The sequence below is a fragment of the Cibotium barometz genome, chromosome 62, assembly GCF_041138505.1.
Source record: "Cibotium barometz isolate CiBa-2024 chromosome 62, ASM4113850v1, whole genome shotgun sequence".
Lineage (NCBI taxonomy): Eukaryota > Viridiplantae > Streptophyta > Polypodiopsida > Cyatheales > Cibotiaceae > Cibotium > Cibotium barometz.
In genome coordinates, this window is record NC_141107.1 from 11,214,036 (window position 1) to 11,226,539 (window position 12,504).

General features: G+C 48.4%; 1 protein-coding gene across 4 annotated transcripts in view; it reads left to right on the forward strand.

Annotated features, from left to right (window-relative positions):
• LOC147604136 (HEAT/U-box domain-containing protein) overlaps nt 1-12,504 on the forward strand; it is a 216,357-nt gene that overhangs the window by 68,602 nt on the left and 135,251 nt on the right. For all 4 annotated transcript variants that reach the window (XM_086795503.1, XM_086795506.1, XM_086795504.1 and 1 more), the window contains 3 exons: nt 949-1,011; nt 1,178-1,255; nt 2,003-2,094. In XM_086795503.1, the coding sequence (XP_086651629.1) occupies nt 949-1,011; nt 1,178-1,255; nt 2,003-2,094 (233 nt within the window). The remainder of the gene's footprint in view (nt 1-948; nt 1,012-1,177; nt 1,256-2,002; nt 2,095-12,504) is intronic.

The following is a 12,504-nucleotide window of genomic DNA, read 5'->3' on the forward strand; positions in this document are numbered from 1 at the left end:
ATGCAAATACACAAAGAAGCATGCAGGACCAGTAGGCACTCAACTTGGTGATTATGATTAGATTGTGAGTGGTGCAAGTACAGTGTGATAAGTGCACCCAATAATATGAAATAAGAGGGTGTTCACATGCTCGGGGAAAAAGCCTCCTAGTGAGGGAAAAAGTGGTCCAGCTACTAAGCTGAATTCACCGGGAAGCATTTTATCGTTGAAAAGAAAATGCATCACCCATGTGAGTGTAATGTGGACATAGGCTGAGACAACAACTGACTCAAGGGCAAGTTCAGAGGCCAAATTGGAACAATCATAGCAGCCAAAGACTGCCCATACATGCCCGTCAGGCGCCCATGGGTTAGGCACTGGGTCTTTGGCTTGTGGTTCTTATTTTCTTGTAAAATCTATCATGGCGTACCTTGCAACATCTTCCCCAACGTGTGTCGTGTCTTTAGGTAACATTACTGAGGTCACTCACGTCACATCAGTTCATGAGGTCACTCATGTCATACTGATGTGAGGTTGCTGATGGAAGCATATGAACTTGATCAGGCTATGATATTTCTATGAGAGGGAGCTTAGTCTCCCCAGTCATTGAACTAGTCATATCATTCATGGGTTGCTAGCCAAGTGATTCGTGCTTACATTGTCCACTCCTGAAATTGGTAGCAGGTTTTCTTTAGGATCTTAATAACTATTCCCTCTAGAGATCAAGAAGCTGAGAAAAAGTGCAAGATGAGAGGGATGACACGCTGGGTGCTAGAGGCAATATGCAGAGATGGCAGCAGTAGGTTAAGGTGGCTTATGTAAGAGCACTTGATATCATGAAATGTATTGATTAAAGCATGCATTGATGTCTCAATTCTATGACAATTTCTGTTTAGTGTTTTTAGTTGCGAGTAAGAATTCATTGAGAAATGACGAGGCCAATAAAGTAAGGAATTGTCTTGACTACAGGATGTGGATGGCGAAGCAGCACTACATCTTCGCAGGCTGTCAAAGAAAGATTCAACCACAAGAGTAAGGCTTTTCCACCACACATAAGCACATGCAAGTGAAGTTTTGCCCTTACGTTTTAACTTGATTACGTTCTAAGCTGTTAGTGTGCAAACTTATTTGTTCTCTTGTTGTAGTATGTTCACTATAGTCTGTTAATCTCAGTGGTCTGATATTTGTTGGCATGAAGGTGAAGGCACTCAAAGCGTTGACTGTGATGTTCAAGGAACGGCCTGCTAGTGAATTGTGTCAACTGCTTCCAAATTGGGTAGCATATCCTCTCTCTCTCTCTCTCTCTTCCTCTCTCTCTCTCTCTCTCTCTCTCAGAGAGACCTCTCGGCCATACTCATTAGCCCCATGCTCGATATTTTGGAGAGTGGTATACCTTCTATTGGGGGCTGATGCTCCTCTCATGTTCCATGTTCCTAGTATTCCATGATGAGTTTCCATGGAAAGTTTTGTATCACCCCAATGAGATAGCTATGTTTTGTTTGTGTTTTATTTTCCATTCCATGATGAGATATGCCATGGACATTATTATATCACTTTGGTCTCATAGGCCCATTGGGTCTTTAGTAGATGCTTAATATTTCTTTCTTTCTTTCTCAGCTCTAGTTGGGTTAATCATGTCTTTTCCATGATTTTTTCACTTCATGGACACATTATAACATTTTTGCTCTCATAGACCCTTTGGTCTTTTGTAGACATTAATAGGACTTTCTTTCTTTCTTTCTCCCGTTTTGCTGCATTCCCTTCATCCAGGCTTGCGTAGTATGCTGACCCTTTTTTTCCGAGGGTGTTTTTTTTTCTCTTTCCATGTTCTGACCTTTAGCCTATTCAAGGCACACTTCTACTACTGCTTGTTGGTCTCATAGACCCTTTGGGTCTTTTCGTAGACGTTATTAAAATCGTTCTCTTTCGTAGAAGTTAATATTTCTCTCTCCCTCTCTCCCTCTCTCTCTCTCTCTCTCTCTTGCTTGTAATGCCTTGCTAAACTTGAGTTTGTCTTTTGCAGATCTTTGAATACAAGAAGCTGGTTCAAGATGACAATCAGCAAGTTAGAGAGGGGACACACAATGCAATGTCTGCTATCGCAGTCTCAATGGGGTGCGAATGCTCTTATTCTAGACAATGTCTTATTTGTACAAGAGCAAAGTGTTTTTAAGAATGTTTTTGAGGCAGTTGCATGTGCAATATCTTCGTAACATTTTATGTAGTACCTCATGCACGTCCCATCACATCCACCTTCTTCACAGGATATATGGTGGTGAAGGCCATATGCAAGCTTCAAAACAGCCGATCACAAGATCACAAGGGGCTTATGGCTGAGCACCTCTCTTATGCAGGCAACACCGTGGCACCCCTCCTAGCCCATATGTTTAATGGGGCCCTCTCAGAGGGCTTCCCCCCCCCCCCACCTGGTCATCACACACTATTACACCTATCCATAAGGCGGGAGACCCCATGGATCCTAACTATAGAATTGTCATGATTGGCCATATGTTGGCCAAGCTCTTTGGATTGACACTTGAGTGTGAGCTCAGCACACTGGTAGAGAGAGGGATACATGATACCAAGGGAGGCAAGATTCAGGAGGACCTCTCCATGTTGGATCACATATTTATGCTTCGGACTATCACCGAGCAGGCTAAGGCAGATGGCGCTGGCTGTACTGCTGCTATGTGGACTTCCGCAAAGCTTTTGATACAGTGCCTCGGGCCCGTCTCCTACAGCGCTTACAGCATCTCGGAGTCCCGTTTGACATGATGTGGGCTGTCATTGCTTTATATGAGTCGGTTATTCCAAGGTGAGATGCCCGGGAGGACTCTCTGAGGTCTCTAGCACCATCGGATTGAAACAAGGATGCCCATTATCTCCGACCCTCTTTGGACTCTCTACATAGATGAGATCTCATACTTCATTGATAGAGCTGGAGGTGGAGGAGGTTCTCTAGGAGGTACTCTTGTTTCCATCCTTTTATATGTTGATGATATTGTACTCATGCAGATTATTCTGAGGAGGGGCTATAGAAGCACAATGATGGTTTACAGGATTTTTGCACACATAGCGGACTCTCAGTGAACCTTGGGAAAACCAAGGTTATGGTATTCCACACCTCTTACCCAGTTGTAGGCCGTACAGGGATCACTTACATGGGTAGGAGGTCTATCTTAGAGCTACCTTCACTAGTCCACACTTCTCTATGAGATAGGCAACAAAGGATAGACTCACTAGAGGATATGCAGTTGTAGCCCTATTGTAGAGGCAGTGTTTCTAGGCACATTTTCAGGAGCTGACGGCGAAGGGTTGGCTTTTTGACACTCTAGTCACCCCGGCACTTGTGTATGCAGCTCCCTTCTGGGCACCCGATTAATCCCCTGTAGCTTGGCAGTGCATAGAGCGTCCTCAGATCATGATGTTATCATGGATGGCACACGACAAACCATCTGTCCCCCACTAGATCATCGAGGCAGAGTTTGCTGCGGCTCCTATGTTGATGGAGGCCCTGCTCGAGATAGTCACTTGTATACAGAGGGTGATGAAGATGGATCCACTTCGATTTCCCTGACTTGCACTATAATCATCAGCATTCATCTTGGTATGGCACATTACTTTCATGCACATGGATTACAGATGGACCAGTTCCCTCCATTTCAGCATGATCTAAATTCCCCATACATTTTGCTTACACATGAGGACAGGAACCGGGTGATCTGATATGATCTACTGGGGCTATACACACGTGACACATGGATTACATTGGTAGGCCCATTGCCTACCAATGTGCAGTACTACAGAGATCATTTCTTGAGATTCAGAGCAGATGGTTTCATACAAAGACCAGGTTATCTCGGTGTCTTCATGTCCCATGCTATGAGGATAGCCATTGGCCAGCTTAGGGTATCATCCCATAGATTGAGGACAGAGACTGGCAGAGTTGAGCAGATACCCAGAGAGGCCAGGAGATGTAGACTTTGTCAGACGGGAATTGAGTAGGAGGAGCACTATGTTTGCTAGGGGCCTAGTCTACTATGAGATCAGAGGGAGATTTCACTGTCTATTCAGAGAGAGTTTTGGATCCTTATCCTGGATCATGGAGTACTCAGATCAGAGGTGCCTTGGACTCTTCCTACTGGAGCTCGAGTCACCACTCAGCCCCCGACACTCTCAGCTTACCATCACCAGTTTTTTCCAACCTAGAGGGGTGGGTAGGGAGGCACGAGAGTCCATCATGGTTGATACGGGAGCCTATACCAAAGTTTCCCCTCGCATTAGGTCTATGGGAGTCACATTAGATCGGGCATGCACACTCCAGAGAGCTAGACGCACTCATCCTGACCTCGGCCACCCCAGCTCATCAGTCCTGGATTCAGGAGATCGTGGCCCACCATCGAGTGGCCTCATTCTCATAGCAGACTGTCAACATCTCTAGCCTTCTTTTATCACCCATGATGGACATCCTGTATGGCCGTTGCTCAGTATACAGGGCTAATTGATTGTTTTTATTCAGCTCTCCCATATCCCATCACTTATTGTATCCTATACCTAGCATAGTAGAATCCAGATTTTTCATCTTGTATAATCTTAGAGTCTGAGATCTTAGCTTTCAGTTTTCAGTTTTAGTTTACTGTTGCTTTTTCTTTTTTCATCCATAATGAGATTTCATGGACACTATGTATACATCATTTTGATCTCATAGACCCTTCGGGTCTTTTGAAGATGTTAATATAATTTTCTTTCTTTCTTTCTCTCTTTCTCTCTCTCTTTCAGGATTGGTAGAGGATGAGGCCCATTGTGTGTTTAGCTGTACGGCGTACTACTAGATACGGGGGAGATTCCACTGCCTTTCTGAGAGGGATTCCCCTCAACATCAGCTCATACCAGTCGTACACATAGGTGCCATATTCACGTCCCAGACAAGTTCTAATTGGGCAGGCCTACTACATCCTATGTGCCAGGGGCCCCTGACTCGGAGCACCGAGGATCTCCAACACACTGTCTACAAATACATGAGATTCTACCATGACATGACATGCCCTCACCATACTCACATCTGCCATTTGGAGGCTTATAAAGTAACATTTCTCAATTTTCACGTCCTTTTTTTTCATGGCAGTGTATACCCATTACTCTTCATGGTCTCATAGGCCATTCCGGTCTTTTGTAGACGTTAATAGATCTCTCTCTCTCTCTCACGACAGCTCGCACTTGAGGGTGACATTGGAGCATGGTACGCCTGAGTTTCCACCTGGTATTTCAGGATAGGGGCTCTAGATGGACCACCTCCCACCTCTTTAGTAAATCTTGGACTCCCCTTTTCTCGAATTCCCCCATGAGGACGTCAAGTGACCTATCCGGTTCGACCTTCTTAGCCTCCACATTTATAGCACATGGATTGCACCTTCGGAGCTCCCACCAAAGATGCACTTCTACAAAGATCATTTGCTCAGGCTCACAGAGAATGGCTTCATCCAATAGCCAGGCTACCTAGGTATTCACATGTCACATGCCATGCGGATTGCAATTGGCCAGCGGGTATCTTCCCACCGCCTATGGGTGGAGACAAGGTGGGCAGAGTTCATATTCAGAGATGGAGAGCTCATATGGAGACCTCGGGAGGAGAGATTATGCCACGTAGGGATCGAGAGAGAAGAGCACTATACCTGTCATTGCCTAGTGTACTATGAGATCTGTGGGATGTACCACTGTCTCATCCGTGAGGGTTTTGGCCCATTATCCAGGGTCATGGACTTCCCGGACCATTGCTGCCTGGGACTCTTTCTACTAGAGCTTCGTAGACACAGAGATACACTCCTAAGAGAGTGTTAGTGACAACCACCACCCCTCCTTCCTCGCCATCTGATCATCACCAGTTTCTTCCTGGCCTAGGGAGAGGATATCAGCATAGTGGACCCTGCGGGTCCACCAAAGGCTACCTCAGCTCCACCCTGTCCCCGAGGAGTCACTTTGGAACGGGCTTGTGTGCTTTGATGTACCCGGCATCCCCAACCCACGGGACACCAACCATGATCCTCCCATCAGCTTCAGATGGGCTGTTTGCTGAGCACTTCTCACATGCGAGGGATGTGTTGGCTCCACCAAAGGCTACCTCAGCTCCACCCTGTCCCCGAGGAGTCACTTTGGAACGGGCTTGTGTGCTTTGATGTACCCGGCATCCCCAACCCACGGGACACCAACCATGATCCTCCCATCAGCTTCAGATGGGCTGTTTGCTGAGCACTTCTCACATGCGAGGGATGTGTTGGCTCCACTTTTGGTTCATTTGTTTAATAGGGCCTTATGTGAAGGTTTCCCTGCCAGTTGGTCTTCTAATACCATTGTGCCCATTTTGAAGGCAAGTGACCCCATGGACCCGGGTAACTAAAGGACTATTATGATTGGTCATACATTTGCCAAGATTTATGGATCAATCTTGGAGCATGAGCTCAACAGATGGGCCGAGGTGCAGAGACTCAGAGCACCAGGGCAGGCGGGTTTCCGGGGGGGGCACTCCACACTGGATCACATTTTTACACTATGGGGGATCATTGAAGAGGGGAGAGCTCACGGGCGTCGGATATATTGTTGCTTTGTGGATTTCTGCAAGGCTTTTGACAATGTCCCATGGGCCAGATTGATGAGAAGACTTCAGGATTTGCAAGTTTGTCACTGGCCGAGTATGGGCCCCAGGGGGTGACTTAGAGGTCATACACAGCACTATCGGGGTGAAACATGGCTGTCCCCTGTCTCCTACTCTATTCGGGCTATACATTGATGAGATGTCTAACTACATAGACGGAGAGGGAGGACCAAGAGCACGATTGGCAGGAGTCTTGATACCTATCCTATTGTATGCAGACGACATTGTCCTTATCTCTGACTCACCAGAGGGGCTACAGAGGCATATTTGGATGCATTACGGCCTTTTGCGAGGACTGGGACCTCACTGTGAGCCTTGGGAAGACCAAGGTTATGATCTTTAATACCTCCCCGCAGTGGATAGGTGGATCCGCTCCGTAGTTTACAGCTAGTGGCTTCCTTTTGCAGCTCCGCAGACACAATGAGTCCTTATTGCGGCCCAGACCAACTACATCCACATGAGGACCAGCATAGGTTTCTTCCAAACTAGAGTTCTGAGAGCAGATCCACCCACTACACTCAACCTTCAGGTTGATGCAGGAGCCCAGCTGAGAGGAGTGACATTAGATAGAGCCATCAAGCTATGCAAAGCTCGACGCCCTCGACTCCGTGTCCCCCGCCCATGCTCGCATCACCATAAGAGGATCAGAGCCATCATTTCCCACCACCGCAGGACTTTCCCCCACTGGCTTAGCTTAAGTACATTGGATACCGTGATGCAATGCCCTATGCAGGATATTTTAGGGTGATATTAGAGCTTGACGCTCTTTGTATGGGGATCAGCTTTGGCATTCCAGCTCTTGTTCCTTTCTTTTATTTTTAGTACCCATGATGATGTATTCCATGGACATGATGTAATCTCTTGGTCTCATAGGTCATTTTGGCCTTTTGTAGACATTAATATACCTCTCTCTCTCTCTCTCTCTCTCTCTCTCCAGGATCATTGACTTCCAGGACCAGCGTTGCCTGGGCCTCTTCCTGTTTGAGCTCCACAGACACAGGGACACCTTCTTGAGAGAGCCTCGGCCCCAGCCACCCCGCCCCCTCCCTCGCCAGCCAACCATCACCAGTTTCTTCCGGACCCAGGAGGTGGAGGACACCGATATAGTGGATCTTGTGGACCCTCCACGAGTTGCTCTGGACCTACCTCGCCTGAGAGGAGTTACCTCGGACCGAGCCTCTGCACTCCAGCGTGCCCGACGCCCTCGACCCCCCCGTCGGCCAGGATCACCTCATCAGCTCCAGATACAGGACATGCTCCACCGCCATCGAGCTACCTTCCCACGTGACATAGCTGAGGGAGACCTCTCGGCGATATTCTTCAGCCCCATGCTTGATATTTTGGAGAGTGGTATACCATCTACTCGGAGCTGATGTTGCTCTCATGTTTCTATATTCTTAGTACTCCATGATGAGTTTCCATGGACAGTTCTGTATCACCCCAGTGAGATAGCTATGTTTATGTTTTCTTTCTGTTTTATTTTCCATTCCATGATGAGATATGCCATGGACATTCTTGTATCACTTTGGTCTCATAGGCCCATTGGGTCTTTAGTAGACGCTTAATATCTCTCTCTGTTCGTTTCCGCCTACGCCCCCCCCCCCCCCCCTTTCGCTCTCTCTCCGGCTGCCTGCCCTTCGCCCCTCCCTCTCTCTCCCCCTCTTCGCTGTTCCTCTGCCTCTCTGTTCGCTTCCGCCTACGCCCCCCCCCCCACCCCCTTCGCTCTCTCTCCCGCTGCCTGCCCCCCTTTCGCCCCTCCCTCCTCCTGCCCGCCTGCTCGCCGCCTCCCTCTCTCTGTTCGTTTCGTTTTCCGCCTGCGCCCCTCCCCCCCTTCGCTCTCTCTCCCGCTGCTTGCCCTTCGCCCCTCCCTCTCTCTCCCCCTCTTCGCTGTTCCTCTACCTCTCTGTTCGCTTCCGCCTGCGCGCCCCCCCCCTCCCCCCCCCTTCCCCCCACCCCCTTTGCTCTCTCTCCCGCTGCCTGCCCCCCTTTCGCCCCTCCCTCCTGCTGCCCGCTTGCTCGCCCCCTCCCTCTCTCTGTTCGTTTCGTTTTTCACTTGCACCCCTCCCCCCCTTCGCTCTCTCTCCCGCTGCTTGCCCTTCGCCCCTCCCTCTCTCTCCCCCTCTTCGCTGTTCCTCTACCTCCCTATTCCCACCCACCCTTCCTCAGGCCCCCAAGGCAGCAACATAACTCTCTCTTTCCTGAATCTCTTCTCTCTTCTCTCTTCTCTCTTTCCCCTACATGGCTTGAACCCCCCCCCCCCCCTCTCTCTCTCTCTCTCTCCCTGCTCTGCTGCTGTTTCGCGCTAGTGTCATGGATTAAATCCATTGGCTGTGGGAAGTTTTGCAAAAAGTCATGGCCAAGACCGGGTTTAAAGAGGAGCTCGTGAAGGTGGAGGACAAGCTCGGCACAATTATCAAAGAAAACAAGAAGATGGTCGACTCTTCCGTTACCGCAATCATAAACCACCTCTCCAAACTCGAGAAGGGATTTGACAAAATTCAAGAGCTCGAGTTGAGAACATCCAAGCAAGAGGCTGAGATTTCAGCCTTAAAGGAGAAACTAGTGGAGGCCAAATTGCATGCTAAAAGTCAAGCGGCTGAAATCTCAGCCCTCAAAAAGGAATTGGAAGCCACTTCAAAAAGCAAGCTTGAGGATGGAGAATTTCAGCCCTCCTTTATTGAAGAGCTGAATACCATCAAGGAACAAATGAGGATCATTCGAGAGGAGGAGGAGCAACATAAAGAGAAGACATCTTCATGGGTGGAGGTGATCACAAAGACACAAAAGAAGATGGATGAGGCAGAGAAATGGATCGAGGTCGCCAAGAAAGGGAAAGGTAAAGAATCGCCACCCATCCCCACTCCCATCATCATCAACATGACCCTTGAAGAGGAGCAAAGGACGAAGACCCGGGCCTTACATGTACGAGTGTCCGGTCTAAAAGACCGTGATGATGCGGAAGGGGAAACCAAGGAGCTCTTCTCTATGATGGGCATTGAAGCCACGCACACAAAGGCATGGCGAGTGGGAAAGAAGAGAGAAGGTAGTGGCGAATCTTCTAAGGAGAGAGCACTTATCATTCGTTTCCCCTCCATGGAAGCGAAGAAAGACTTCTTGAAGAGACGTCCTACACTCAAGAAGACGGGAATATTTCTTGGAGATGACCTCACACTCTCGCAACTTGCCCACATGAAAGAAGTTATGCCCGAGATAAGGGCAGCCCGAGAGAAAGGGAAAGTGGCCTTCTATAGAGATGGTAGAGTGGTGATTATGGAGAGGCGCTCTTCATGACGGCGCGAGACCTATGGGACTACACTCAAAGTTGCTACATGGAATTGTAATGGATCTCTACGCCTTGATGTAGGGGCTTTTGAGGATAGTTTCACTAAGAGGGACATCATTTTCTACTGTGAGACGCATTAGGCTCCTGGACAGTCCATGCCACATGTTAGTGGATACCGATGGGAGACAGCATGTAGACAGGAGACTCGTTTAGAGCATAGAGGACGGGGCTCAGGAGGAGTGGCAATATTGTTTAGAGAGGAGCTACAGCCACTGATACATATAGTCCGCAGAGATGAGCAGGCTAGGTACATGTGGGTTAGATTGAGGGCAGAGACGGGCAGATATCTCTACATTGCTATATGCTATTTTGCTCCTAGTACATCAGTGTATGCATCACCTAGTGGGCAGTCTCCCTTTTCTATTTTGGATGATGACATTTGGGAGTTCTCCAGGGATGGTGACATCATTCTCTTGGGGGACTTCAATGCCAGGACCGCCCATAACCAGACAGCATTTTATGATACCTCAGAGGAGATGTTGAGGGAGCTTGATGTTAGGGATATGGGCCTATCTAGACTCTCACAGGATGAGGAACATACAGTGTATGGGCGGTATTTGATAGACATGGGGACTGCACATGGATTGGCCATCCTGAATGGCCTACAGAGATTCCCGACATCGGGCGGTTTCACTAGCTTTCCAAATCGGCATGGTGCTAGTACAGTGGACTATGTTATGGCTCAGCCCAGTCTCATTCCCTCTTTTCAGGATTTTATGGTAGGCACTAGGTCGGTTGGAATAGCAGTGGATCATGCTATCTTGTCCTTCACTCTCACATTTCAGTTCAGCACCGCTCCATTGGCACAGGTCTCCACACACACTCGTTATACCTTTACGAGGGAGACTGACACCGTGTACACGGATGAGATATACAGACGCTTATGTGCCGAGGAGCCGGGACGGCCATTAGATGAGCTCACTCAGATATTGATAGAGACGCTTCATGCTGCAGCATCAGAGGCATATCCCCATAGTCAGCCTACACGGAGACGATCTGGGAACATGCCCCAGAACAGTTGGTATGATGAGGAGTGCAGAGAGATGAGGATCAGATTACAGAGAGAGGTGCTCATGGGTGTTACCACTCACAGACAGTCATGGATTACCTTCCGACACCTAGTGCGACGGAAGAAAAGGGCTTATCTTGCTCAGTTAGAGAGGGATTTGTATCAGTTATTTATGAGTCAGGAGACTCAGGCGAGGCATGGAGACTATTCCATGAGCATTCACCATCACCAGCCATTACCTCCATAGAGATTTGGGGTGAGTATGCAGCATCCCTATACACAGCACCAGGATAGCCGCCCCTGCCAGACCCATCGGAGCCATGCCTAGATACATGTGCTTTCTTTACTGCTGAGATGGTAAGGAAAGCTATTGACAGGATGAGGACTGGGAGAGCATATGATCATGATGGTTTGGTAGCAGAGCACTTTATTCATGCCAGAGATATGCTTGCAGAGCTTATTGCTATGATGTTTAACCGAGCCATGTGTGAGGGTTTTCCTGAGACTTGGAATATGTCCACGATTGTGCCTATCTTCAAGTCAGGGGATCCCATGCTTCCTGGGAATTATCGTACCATCATGATTGGTCACACATTGGCCAGATTATATGCATCTATTCTTGAGCAGGAGTTGAGTAGATGGGCAGAGAGAGAGGGCATACGTGCATCAGGGCAGGCAGGGTTCAAGAGAGGTTTCTCCACTCTTGACCATATCTTGACACTCAGAGGTATTATTGAGCCGGGCAGATTATATGGCAGGAGGATTTATTGTTGCTTTGTGGATTTTCGCAAAGCTTTTGACACAGTACCGAGAGCCAGACTGATGCGCAGACTACAGGAGATGGGAGTGCCCATAGAGCTGATTTGGGAAATCATGGCTTTATACAAGACAGTTGTGGGGCAGGTACGTACTACTCTGGGTATATCTGAGATGGTTCACTCCACTATGGGGGTGAAACAGGGCTGCCCCCTTTCCCCCACCTTATTTGGGATGTATGTGGATGAGGTTTCGGACTATGTAGAGCGGGAGGGTGATAGAGGAGCACAGCTAGCAGGGACATGGATTCCGCTGTTATTGTATGCTGATGATATTGTGCTGATCTCAGATTCTCCAGAGGGGATGCAGCGTCATTTGGATGCATTGCACACGTTTGCAGAGGACAGTGGATTGTCTGTTAACCTTGGTAAAACCAAGGTGATGGTGTTTAACACCACAACACAGTGTGTTAGGAGGTCAGTACCCACCTTTACATATGGTCAGGAGACAGTGGAGTATACAGATGCATATACTTACCTTGGTGTGGTTTTTAGTGGCCCACTATAAATCTCGACACCGGCGGAGACTACAACAGAGGATCAGGACCATGCTAGCACGGCATGGGAGACGTCCAGTCAGAGTACTCACCATGGAGGCCATTGAGGATATCCGCCATCGACCGATGAGAGACATCTTTGGATAGTGATGTGTGTGATGCTTACCTTTGTTGCTGGAGTTTTCCTCCCAGATGTTATCCATTACGAGCTC